Raw genomic sequence first — 13550 nt, forward strand, 5'->3', positions numbered from 1 at the left:
AGCCCCAAAGCATGATGGAACATCCACCAAATTTTACAGTGGGTAGCATGTGTTTTTCTTGGAATGCTGTTTTTTTTTTGGACACTATGCATAACACCTTTTTGTATGACCAAACAACTCAATCTTTGCTTCATCAGTCCACAGGACCTTCTTCCAAAATGAAGCTGGCTTGTCCAAATGTGCTTTTGCATACCTCAGGCGACTCTGTTTGTGGCATGCTTGCAGAAACGGCTTCCTTCTCATCACTCTCCCATACAGCTTCTCCTTGAGCAAAGTGTGCTGTATTGTTGACCGATGCACAGTGACACCATCTGCAGCAAGATGATGCTGCAGCTCTTTGGAGGTGGTCTAAGGATTGTCCTTGACTGTTCTCACCATTATTCTTCTCTGCCTTTCTGATATTTTTCTTGGCCTGCCACTTCTGGGCTTAACAAGAACTGTCCCTGTGGTCTTCCATTTCCTTACTATGTTCCTCACAGAGGAAACTGACAGGTTAAATCTCTCAGACAACTTTTTGTATCCTTCCCCTGAACAACTATGTTGAACAATCTTTGTTTTCAAATCATTTGAGAGCGGGCTGTCCATGCTCGGCGACCATCAAACTTAACTGAACCTGAATTGTTTTGTAAAGAGGAACAGTCCAAAATACCTTCATCCAGGATCCAGGAACTGATTAAAAGCTACAGGAAGCGACTAGAGGCTGTTATCTTTGCGAAAGGAGGATCTACTATATATTAATGTCACTTCTCTGTTGAGGTGCCCATACTTTTGCACTGGTCAAATTTTGGTTTAATGCATATTGCACATTTTCTGTTAGTACAATAAATCTCATTTCAATCCTGAAATATTACTGTGTCCATCAGTTATTAGATATATCAAACTGAAATGGCTGCTGCAAACACCAAAATATTTAGAACTAAAAATGATTAAGATTAATAGGGGTGCCCAAACTTTTTCATAGGACTGTATAATTATATAAATTTAGGGGTCACTTTTTTAAACAATTCTTTGAAGTTTTCTACCGAAAACCTGACCTTTCTCTGTGGATTTAATGCAGTGGTTGAAATGTAGCTGTAAATTCTAGTTATTGTTGAGCAGCTTTTCGTGTGACCTTGGAAATTCAGCTGACGTGTGTCAATCAGTTTGAGGACTTTACTGCAAGGACTTGGCCGACGGCCACAAGCACCAATATTGTTACAGGACTTTTTTTTTTTTTTTTTTTTCTGCAGCAATGCATTTATTCTTTTCAGAAGGTAACCCTTTATATCATGCAATACACAATAAGGATCCTAACAGCTAGGGGGAGGGGTTGTTTTTTTTTATCATGTGTATACACTGATCTTTGGATCCAAAATACAGATGAATTCTGACCACTCTAAAAAATTTTAACCTATGAGGCTAAATTTATTTATTTCACACACTCTTTTTAACTGTTTGTTTTTATTCTTGCTTGATAGAATAAAAATGTCTTAACCTTCATGTGTAAGGCCCCATGCACATGACCATAGTTGTTTCCTTTTATATTGTTTTCAATTACAGATCCATAATTTCGGATAGAATTCGGACCTAATCAATTCTTTGCCACCATACATATGTCTGTAGTTTTTACGTGTCCAGGCCTTACAATCCATTTGCAAAATGTGGAGTAGGTTCTGTTCCTGTCCATATATGCAGCACAGACTCTTCCATACAATTGTATGGCACCATACAAATCTTTCCACATATATAGATTATAGATGCAGACATAATTTTTCCAGATAGTAAAAACCACTATGGTCACTTACATGTGGCCTATTTCATTGCATTGTTTGTTTATTTTTTTCAGTTCATTAGGTTTTTTGAGTTTTATGACTTCCTTCCAGTCCTTTAGAGAAGCCTATAGGATAAATACAGGAATTCCGCTTACCCAAGAAGCACAAAGGAAGCCAGCAAAATACATGGTAGTGACTGTCTGCATACATCTGGCCACCATGAAAATATATAATGACAAATACAGCATTTTTCCAAAAAGCCTTTATGATGCCCCCTAATACCCATTTCTTGATTAGATCCAGTAGATGAACAGTCTAAATTCCAGACATTTTACCTATACTGATACATTGTGACAAGTATAAGGACAAAGAAAACATTTCTACTGCTGCATTTTTCCCATAGAGGACTGTCTAGGACAATGTAAATGTTACAAGCGCTTAGCTGTGAGATGTACAAGGTTAGGAGGGAGACTCAGTTTCTGGATATAAAGAACAGTGTTCTCAGTCGCTGACATCAGTCAGAAGATCTTCAGCTTTGTGCTTGTGTTCCTTATCAGTTTTATTAGATTAGAACATTGTTGCATAAATACAATACTGTGTAAAAAAATTTAGGATGCTGTGGAAAAACGCTGCAGAGTTAGGCTAGGTTCACTCTAGAACTCCATTTCCGTCCTTTAGGTCCTCATGGAGACCGAAACCCTGTCTGCCTAAAAGAAGTGGTTACCCATGGACCCCATAGACTATAAAGGGGTCCTCCTGGTATGGATATAAAATCGGCAGAGAAAATTCCTGCTTCCAGGACTTTTCTCTCTGCCTCTTTAAAGAGGACCTTTCACCGATTTGGGCACAGGCAGTCCTATATACTGCTGGAAAGCTGACAGTGCGCTGAATTCAGCGCACTGTCGGCTTTCCCGATCTATGCCCCGGGTAAAGAGCTTTCGGTCCCGGTACTGTAGCGCTTTACAGTCAGAAGGGCGTTTCTGACAGTCAGGAACGTCCTTCTTCACAGCAGCGCCTATCGCGCTGTACAATGTGAGCGGGGAGGAACACCCCCTCCCTCTGCTCACAGTGCTCGTCCATAGACGAGGCAAATATTTTCCACATCTGCCTAAAACTTTGAGTATTGTACTTTTAATGTTTTTTCTGTATCTCAGCAACATTTAAAAAAAAAAAATTTTAATAGAAAGAGAGAAGTAATTTTTTTTTCCATGTTCTGCAACAGATCATGGATGGTTCTGGATACAATGAGCCAGATTTGATGCCTTCACCTTCACCGCGCTTCTGTGACGAAATAAAGAAAGATTCACCAGCCTACACAAAATATTTTACCAGGGTCTTCAAGAACAAAACTTTTCATGTTTACAGGTTATCCCGGAAAGCTGTGGTGAAGTAGCTGAGAGATGACGGACTGTGCTGTGTCTGAAGACATGACATCATGCTTTTGCAGCTGGGTCTAGTCTGTTTTATTGTGATTTTAATAGTATAGTGTTTGGACTCGAAGTGAAGTGAATCATGAGTTGCACCGTATTTTGACACCTAATCGGTGTTGCCGTCCATTCTTTCATTGGGATTCTGCCATTTTATCCCTTTTTTATACTGTTTTTAAGACAGGAGTCAGTTACAAACTATAACTCCAACCTTCCCACCAACTCAGGAGTATGTGACCATTCATAGTATTACGTGCCAAATACTTCTAGATTGTATTATTGTGGTAAAAGAAGGGCCAATGTTTCTCAAATTATAGCACATTGATTGCTTTGTTGGGGTTTTTGGGGGGTGGGGGTACTAGATGAATTTTTTTGTCAACTAAAATATTGACTAAACGGAAAACTCAAACGTTTTTACATGTTTTGTCATTTTTGGACATAATTGGCTTTTTCTGTTGTTTGCACAGTGTAATTTTTAGGCATTGCTAATGATTACTGCTCAGTATGCTGAGGTCTATAGCGAACTACACCAAAATGGCACTCGGACATGCGCAGCGCCGCTCAGAACGGAGCGGTACTGCGCATGCCCGAGATTTCAACAGCCAGAGAGAGAATGCAGAAGACAGGGCAGTACAGGAAGTGTGGAGGAGGAGGGCATACGGAGCCCAAGCAATGGAGGGGTGTTTTCTGAGTTATGACATAGGAGATGCTCAGAGGCCCTGAGGAAAGTCCACGGTACATATACAGTTTCTTCGTTTTTACAAAACAACATGGGGTCATTTGCAGTACTAGAGGCAGCACCTGCATAGACTTTTTAAAGGCTATTCAGGCATATGTTTTCTGAATGAATCCCTTTAAATCCAATAGTTGCTCTCTACACATGTGTGACTGGTCCACATAACTACATTATGGCGCCAACCCCGTTACATACACCTGTATTTGTACGGGGTGTATGTTATGTTGGTGCAATGATGTCACCACGCTGGATACTCGTATGTGGGTGCATCTGCGTGGAGATGGATAGAGGAGCAGCAGTATCTAGATTTCTAAGACAATCGAAAATATGTTCTTTAAATCATTGTTCCATGATTTAGTTGGTCAGGACATGTCATGATCAGAAGATCACAAGTTAAAGTCCCGTATGGGGACAAAATAAGTGTTAAAAACAATTAAAAGTTGTTTAAGAAAATAAACCTGTAAAAGCACGCAACACATTAGTAAACATTTTGGGATGGTGGGTTAAACAAATAATAAAATATAACACACATATTGGGTTATGCTGCATCCACATGGACACAAGCAATACAACTGTAATGGTGGTTAGCTCTAAAGCTCTATGTTCCCTACTTTTCTGCAGTATTCAGTGGCTGTGAGTGGATGAAATTTCTCTAAATCTTGTCCATAATGTAACCACTGTATATGTGGCGTTTTGTTTGTCTAACTGCCCCTTACCTGAGACTGGTTTTTTTTCTCCCCAATTGGAATTCAGCTTGATTACAGCAAGGCTCAATATAGGGTACCTACAGTGCTCATATTCCGCCAGGAAGGGGTTAATAGGAGCACTGCAGATACCCCAGTCCTCATGCTCGGGGAAGGGGCAGACAGGCAACCAAAACATCCCCTCCTCTTCCCCAGCACCCAGCATCTACTGCACCCAATAACTCTGGCCACCCTACCCATCCTACCAGTGCCCGTGATCAGATCCCCTAGGTTCCAAGACCCCTAGGAGGTCTAATAAATGCAAAAAAAAAAAAAAAGTATTACAAAATCATATCGCTCCCCCCCCCCCCCAGACTCATACTTGAGTCAATAAGTTTTCCCAGTTTTTTGTGGTAAAGTTGGGGGCCTCGGCTTATCTTCGGGTCAGCTTATACTCGAGTATATATGGTATATTTTTTAACAAACCTCCATCCACATTTTTTACATTTTAATTTTCACAGAATCCACACTACAAACCCCACATACGAATTCACCCTAATTCCATGTTCAGGAATGTGACACAATTGTGTCACATACAATAAAAATAAGGATAATATATTAAATGAATATCATGTCCTCTACATAGGTTTATCCTAGAGGGGTTTTTTTATATACAAAAAAAGTAATCAAAAAAGGAAAAAAAATGGCTGTAGCTTGAAACCACCTGTAACATTCTTTAGGACTTCTTCCTCCATAGGATGTAAGTGACAAGTCAACAATAACATTCCAGTGGTCATCTATATGTTGAGCTTGTTACACTCCATAGAAATAGCACATGCATGATAACATTAAAGGGGCTCTATCAGCAAAATCATGCTGATAGAGCCCCACATGTGCCTGAATAGCCTTTAAAAAGGCTATTCAGGCACCGTAAATGTTATATTAAACTATCCCCCCGTTTTAAAATAAAACCCTAAAAAAGAATGTGATCTACTTACGCATCGTGCACGCTGGGCGGGCATTCAGGGTGCGCCGTCTTCTTCATCCACGCCTCCTCTTCCTCCGATGTCCTCCGGTCCCGTCCTCCTCCGGCGCTCTCGAACTGACATTGATAAAAAAAAAATGGCCTGGGCGCATGCGCAGTAGCCGTAGTAGAAGCCGCATGCTACTGCGCATGCGCTCAGGCCATTTTTTTTTTTTTTATCAATGTCAGTTCGCAAGCGCCGGAGGAGGACGGGACCGGAGGACGTCGGAGGAAGAGGAGCCGTGGATGAAGAAGACGGCGGACCCTGAATGCCCGCCCAGCGTGCACAATGCGTAAGTAGATCACATTCTTTTTTAGGGTTTTATTTTAAAACGGGGGGTAGTTTAATATAACATTAACGGTGTCTGAATAGCCTTTTTAAAGGCTATTCACGCATATGTGGGGCTCTATCAGCATGATTTTGCTGATAGAGCCCCTTTAAATGTACCAAAAACTACACTCAAGAAGAAAACCATCCGTGATATGGTAAAACTCCTTTAGTTCTGCTTTAGTAGAACTTGAAATCCTGCATAACTGTCAGATCATCTAGATCAGGGGTCCTCAAACTTTTTAAAAGGTGGGCCAGGTCACTGTCCCTCGGACCATTGGAGGGCCGGAATATAGTTTAAAGGGATTCTACCATTAAAATCAAATTTTTTCTCGATAACACATAGGAATAGCCTTAAGAAAGCCTCTTCTTCTCCTACCTTTCGATTTCTTCTTTGCCCCGCCTTTTGGTTAAAATTCAGTTTTCTGTTGGTATACAAATGAGTTATCTTGCATCACTGGGGGCATCCCCAATGCTGCGAGAGAACTCTCCAGCGCCGCCTACAACTTCTTCTGGAACATCGTCTTTATGTGTCTTCTTCTGGTGCAGGCAGAGCCGACTGAGCATGCCCACAGGCCACAAGAAAATAGCCGCTTACTGTGCAAGCGGCCATTCTTCTTGTGGCCGCGGGCACGTGCAGTCGGCTCTGAGCGAGGCCCAAGGCGTACAAGTTTCACCGCCTGCGCCGGAAGAAGACGCATGAAGATGACGTTCCAAAAGAAGATAGAGGTGGCGCTGGAGAGTTCTTTCGCAGCATTGGGGACGCTCCCAGTGCTGCAAGAGAACTCATTTGCATACCGACAGAAAACAGAATTTTAACTGAATGATGGCGCGGAGAATAGCCTTTCTTAAGGCTATTGTGATGTGTCAATGACAAAAACAGTTTTTAATGGTAGAATCCCTTTAAAGCTGACTCAGCGGAATGCACACACCAAACACAAGTGTGAATGCCCCCTGAGGTGTTATTAATCCTACAGTAAGGTATTATAGTGCTTACTTCAGGGGGCACAGATAGGGTCTGGGATCCAGGAAGTCAGCAGGCACTAAACCAAACTAGTGAGGTGGCTTTGCCCACTGTAATTTGGGCTGCCTCAGGTCAGGTCACGTTGCTATGGTGACCTGACTGATGAAGTGACGCGGAGGGGTACAATTGACTATACCGGGCCAGGCCATGGAGACAGCGCGCTTTACTTTACTGATTGGAGGGCACCACTCCTGATGTCTGCGCGATCTGCTCTGTCTCCAGTGTCCGCCTGTGTCCTTCTGTCACATCGCAAATATGCGATGTAAGGAGGATACCGGAGGCAGATCACCGGTATCCTCCTTACATCGCATACATGCGATGTGACAGGAGGACACAGGCGGACACCGGAGGCAGAGCAGATCGTGCAGACATCAGGAGCGGTGCCCTCCAATAGGCGAAGCGAAGCGCACTACATGGCCTGGACCGAGCTCCCCAGGAGCTTCATTATAAATGCGCGCCTGCCGGTGGTGCCGGACAGATGTGCTCGACGGACCGCATGTGGCCCGCGGGCCGTAGTTTGAGGACCCCTGATCTAGATCATGGGATGGCCATACAAATATCCAGTGAAACCTTTTTGAGACCGCTACCCAAAATTGCATTAAAAAGTGGTCATCTAGGGTGTTGTCTTATCAAAGAAGATCCTACTTCCTGCTAATATTATAAATGTGAAAGTTTTTGTGTTTGGATGTTTGTGAGTTTGGATATTTGTTCCTCCATCACGAAAAAACGGCTGAATGGATTTGCATGAAATTTGCCATATACATAGATAGGAACCCCGATTAAAACGTAGGTCCTTGAGCCATTCTCAGATAGGAGCATGCTGGGCAGTGGACGGAGCTATATAGGATGAAGCTGGACAGTGTGAAAGCTGAAGAAAATGGAGTCTCATAGAAGATCAGGAGACTACGGAACATGCAGGCTGTGTGTGGGCAAGAGGACTATATCGGGTGTAGCGTTTCAGTGAGTATTACAGGGAATGTGTTGTTCTGCCTCTGATAGGGGATGGGGGAGAACTTTGGCACATTTCAGCAACATCCGTTCAGCCCTTTGTAACACAGAAGCTGCTCAGACCGTCACATAACCAACCCCCTGTAATCACAATTGCCCAATGTAGCAGAGTTTAGGCAGCAATGTAGCACACCTCTATAGGCTCTCCATATGCAAACATGTAAATACAGCTGGGTATCCTATGCATATGTAGCAGATACGCGGGAGCAGGCTGATCGAACTGTGGCAAATTTCTGCAACATCCGTTCAGCTATTTCCAACACAGAAGCTGCTCACACTGACATAAGAACACCCCTCTAATCCAAATGGCCAGATGTAGCAGAGCTTAGGCAGCGCTGTAGCACAGCTGAGTCCGCTCTCCATATGCAGAGATGTACATACAACTGAGTATGCTGCGCATATGCAGAGATGTAGTAGAGCGAGACGCGGGAGCAGGTTGATCATCCACAGCAACAATTGGCTAAATATAAGTGGTTCAGCACTAACATCAACCCACAAACGAAGTCATGGGCAGATGCTAGTGGTTAATATGGAAAAGGGAAAATCCATCATAGAAAATGTGGTCTGGCAAGGGGGTGGTCTTTTGGAGAGGTTTCACTGTATAAATAATTTACTTCCAAGGGTAGAACTGCTGATCGAAAGCAGGTCCTAGCAGTAACATGCTCACATTAGTAATCATTAATATTTTATAATTGTATTTTATTACAAGTGAAGTAACATCATTGTCTCATGTGTTGATAAAACTTTGTACATTTCTAGCTTTAGTAATTCCGGAATAACTTTCATGCAACCAATATTTAACCCCTTGATTCACTACAAACTAGTTAAAGGGCCAGTCCCTGCAAATAAAACTTAGAGGTATTCCCATCTGAGGCATTTATGGCATATCGAATGGATCCAGGTCTCCCCTCTGGAACCTACATCTGTCATTGTGCAGATGGCAAAAACTGGCATAAATTATAGCACAACTCAACATCAGCTCATGGCTGGGTTAGTCTTACATTTCTGATGGACGGAAAAGCAAAAGCTGCCCCAAATTTATTAAGAGGGACTTAATAAGTTTATCACATAGTACTCTAATGTACTGTGGACTAACGCCAGTGTAAGATGTGCCAGTTATTGTAACTTCTGACAATTTTCAAGAGCTCTGCTTACTGTCATTGCTTTGCAAAATTGTCATTGAAATGGATGCTGTTGTTGCAACAACCATTGCATAAATGAATAGTAAATGCGATTGGCTGAAGTGAACTTTCAGCCTTAACCATCCCTTTCACCCTTAGGGTACAGACGAGTGTTAGAACGTTAATACTGTCAACTGTTTACTTATAATGAATCTAAAAATAGATACAAAGCTTTACTGTCCCTGCTGTAGTAACCAGCATTGTAGAAGATTTCAAAAGTGTGTTGAAATTCCTGGACTGCCTGCAACAATACAACCAGCACTGAATATGTCAATCGCAATGTTCTAAATTTTCAGTTGGTTTCTCCAACTGATGCCGCCATACAACATAGAGTCTAACTGGAATAAACATAAGACTCGTATGAAAACGCAAAAGGTTGGTGTTCGTTTTAATTTGCTTCCAACATCTTGCAGAATTCATGTGAGAGATTGGAAAAATATACATTTAAGACTCTATTTCTGCATATTGCAGAGCAGTATTATCTAGTTTTTATCCTTAGGTGAGGTCATCAGTATTAGATCTTTGGGGCTCCGAGATGTACCGCAAACCGCGCTGCTCACTTGCTGTACAAACTGTAGTGTCAAGTATAGGTACTGCAGCCCTGTCCCTGAAACCTATGCAGCTGTGCTGCAGTACCTACACTCACTGCTACTGTTTTTTTTGTATGTAGACAATGCCTCGAACTGCACTGTCTCAGTACTGGTGACCTGCGGGAGTGCCGGGTGTCAGGTCCCCACAGATCTAATATTGAGGACCAGATAACCCCTTTGAGCTTGATGATTATGTTTATAGTAGGGGACATATTCTTCATTTGTGTCAAGTGAAGTTTTTGCATCCTAGGGGGACATGATCTGGAGGTGGACTCTCCTCACATCATTACCGTCAGTATTTCTTTGGCTGTTTGTAAATGACAGAGAAGACATTTTAAGCAGATTCTCCTCTAGTTACTGTATTGAGTATATTGCAAACAAATAACAACACAAGGCACTACAAATGGCAGATTCACCATAAACATGAAAACAATGTCAAAAGACAGAATCACCATAAAAATAACACATTTTATTAAAGTTATAAAAACATAACATGAAAAGAATGAAATACAGTACACAATAAAGAAAGGGGGAACCAAAATACTTCCAAATAACAACATGTGGAGTAAATGTTATAAATGACCAAACATTTCTGTGGGACTACAGAACAAGAAACAAGTCAGGAAATACATATGGATGGCTGCAAAGACTCAACCTGCATTCTACAGTGGTGTATACAAAAGTGGTACAAGTCAGCCAAACAATGTAATAGATGTGTACATAAGCACCAAAAGACCCTATTAAAATTGAAAGTGCATATTATATGTACCTACCACATGGAGACACGCTCCAACACGCGTTTCACTATTACAGCTTCGTCAAAATTTATTTTTATATGATTCTTGTCTTTTGACATTGTTTTCATATGTATTGAGTATATGTTAAGTACTGCACTCTCACTGCTCGTAGTTGTAGGCTGCAGGCCTGCTGTAGCCTACAATTCAAACAAATGGTATGACAAGAAGCTCTGGCTTCCTGCTTTTCCAGTTTCTAAATTTGATTGGGCTTTTCTTCTTCTTTTTACCAATTGGACCAGAAAAACCAGGGAGAATAACCTGCAACCCATCCCTGCTGGTGTGCTACAGATGACAGCCTAAGGGTCCACATATGTCTCACAGGCCGTGTGTTTTGAGGCCTCTGTCTTAAATGGTGGAAAACTAAAACAAAATATATTTGAAAAAATCCGAACCTATTATATAATGAGATATGGGCAATATGCAGTTTCTAATATTAATGGCCTACAATAGGCTATTAGATCTGTGGCGGTCCAACAGCTCAGGCCCTGACAGATTTCTGGCATCCAGTATTGCTTACTTGCTGAGAGCCACGCTGCTCCATCACTGTATTAGTGTGCTGCATCATAGGCTTTAATGGGACAGTGCAGCAGTCTGTCAGAGGACCAGAAAAATGGACCACAGAAATAGCAGATGTGAATGTAGCTATAGGGACCCCATTGACTGGATGATGAGGTTGGACTTGCAATGATTTTTTTCCTTGATTTCTGATGGATCTGCATCAGACACACCGTGCAGCTGTGAACCCAATGTCAACACACAAAAACTTGAGTATGTTTGTAAATACATGACATTGTGTATCTTTTACTGATCCTAAATTGCATTATTCTGCTGGTGGAACAACTGTGTACATAATTTACTTATCCTTTAGTGCTAGATTACATGGGGCAAGAGGGGGTGGATTTTGTCGTGGAATCCGCCTCAAAATCCGTCCCCTCACAATAGAAGTCTATGTAGACCACCAGCGTTCTTTTTTCCGCTAGCAATTTGTTCCCACTAGTGGAAAAAAGCGAGCTGCCCTTTCTTCAAGCGGATTCCATGGCTGATTCAGCTCCGGCATCCACCTCGTGACAGCGCCCTCTAGACTAGGCCCATTCATTTGGGCCTAATCCAGAGTGGAAAGCCGCAAAGGGATGTCGGTGCACTGCACTGTGACAGAATGTGTTCACGCGGAACCCCGTGTGAACTAGGCCTGATGTAGCCTGAGTTACAGCCTATTGGAATGATTGTGTACATACAATATTTATCCTATACTGATCCTGAGTTATATCCTATATTTTACTCCAAAACCATATTTGTTATTCTCCTGGTGGAGTTATTGTGTACATAAATTAAACCACTTACGCTGGGATCACACCTGCGCTTGCACTACGTTCGGGGATTTGGTTCCCCTCTCCACATGAAAAATGTAGATAGAAAAGCGCTGCAAGTCGATGGGATCCACAGGTTTCCTAAGAGAACCATTTTTGTTTTGTTTTTTTAAATCCAGATTGGATTTTCATTTGGGGGCTCCCTAAGTGGACCCACCGAACAGAAACCCAAATGCAAATGTCAACCTAGCTTACACTGTAGTGACCTTAAGTTCTAGCATGTGTTATATTCTAAAGCAGTACTCCATAATTTGCTGGTGATATCTCTGTGTACATACATTGCTTATCCTGCACTAATCCTGTTTCATCCTGTATTATACTTCATAGCTTTACTCGCGGTTGCTGGTAGAGTCCTTGTGTTCTTACATTACTTACTAGAGATGAGCGAACAGTGTTCTATCGAACACATGTTCGATCAGATATCAGGCTGTTCGATGTGTTCGATTCGAATCGAACATCACGTGGCAAACTCCAAAAAAATTTGATTCCCCTCCCACCTTCCCTGGCGCTTTTTTTGCACCAATAACAGCGCAGGGGAGGTGGGACAGGAACTACGACACCGGAGGCATTTGAAAAAGATCGGAAAAAGTCATTGGCTGCCGAAATCAGGTGACCTCCATTTTAGACGAATAGTGGATTTCAAATCCGGGTCATATGAGAATGTGAACTTTGTGACTAAGAGACAGGGATAGCTGTACAGGCAGGGATAGCTAGGGATAACCTTTATTTAGGTAGGAATGTTATTAAAAATAACTTTTTGGGGCTCTATCGGGTGTGGAATTGTGATTTTTGTGAGATAAACTTTTTCCCATAGGAATGCATTGGACAGCGCTGATTGGCCAAAGTACGGAATTCGACCAATCAGCGCTGGCTCTGCTACAGGAGGCGGAGTCTAAGATCGCTCCACACCAGTCTCTATTCAGGTCCGACCTTAGACTCCGCCTCCTCCGGCAGAGCCAGCGCTGATTGGCCGAAGGCTGGCCAATGCATTCCTATGGGAATGCAGAGACTTAGCAGTGTTGAGCCAGTTCTGCTCAACTACACCGTGTGCCGGTCAGCCCATCAGATGTAGCAGAGCCGAGGGTGCACTAGTACCCTTATGCACACTCGGCTCTGCTACATCAGATGTAGCAGAGCCGAGGGTGCACTGGAACCCCTGTGCACACTCAGCTCACGCTAATAGAATGCATTGGCCAGCGCTGATTGGCCAATGCATTCTATTAGCCTGATGAAGCAGAGCTGAATGTGTGTGCTTAGCTCAACTACTCCACCGGCGTAGTTGAGCTAAGCACACACATTCAGCTCTACTTCATCGGGCTAATAGAATGCATTGGCCAGCGCTGATTGGCCAGAGTACGGAATTCGACCAATCAGCGCTGGCTCTGCTGGAGGAGGCGGAGTCTAAGATCGCTCCACACCAGTCTCCATTCAGGTCCGACCTTAGACTCCGCCTCCTCCGGCAGAGCCAGCGCTGATTGGCCGAAGGCTGGCCAATGCATTCCTATGGAAATACAGAGACTTAGCAGTGTTGAGTCAGTTCTGCTCAACTACACCGTGTGCCGGTCAGCCCATCAGATGTAGCAGAGCCGAGGGTACACTAGAACCCTTATGCACACTCGGCTCTGCTACATCAG

At 42.8% G+C, this 13550-nt stretch overlaps 1 protein-coding gene across 1 annotated transcript in view; it reads left to right on the plus strand.

Annotated features, from left to right (window-relative positions):
- The window catches only part of DPY19L3 (dpy-19 like C-mannosyltransferase 3), a 35516-nt gene extending 31989 nt beyond the window's left edge, over positions 1 to 3527 (plus strand). The window contains exon 19 of the mRNA XM_075282109.1: positions 2974 to 3527. Within this exon, the coding sequence (XP_075138210.1) occupies positions 2974 to 3144 (171 nt within the window). The 3' untranslated portion in view covers positions 3145 to 3527. The remainder of the gene's footprint in view (positions 1 to 2973) is intronic.
- Positions 3528 to 13550: the final 10023 nt, after the last annotated feature.

Source organism: Leptodactylus fuscus, chromosome 7, assembly GCF_031893055.1.
Source record: "Leptodactylus fuscus isolate aLepFus1 chromosome 7, aLepFus1.hap2, whole genome shotgun sequence".
NCBI lineage: Eukaryota > Metazoa > Chordata > Amphibia > Anura > Leptodactylidae > Leptodactylus > Leptodactylus fuscus.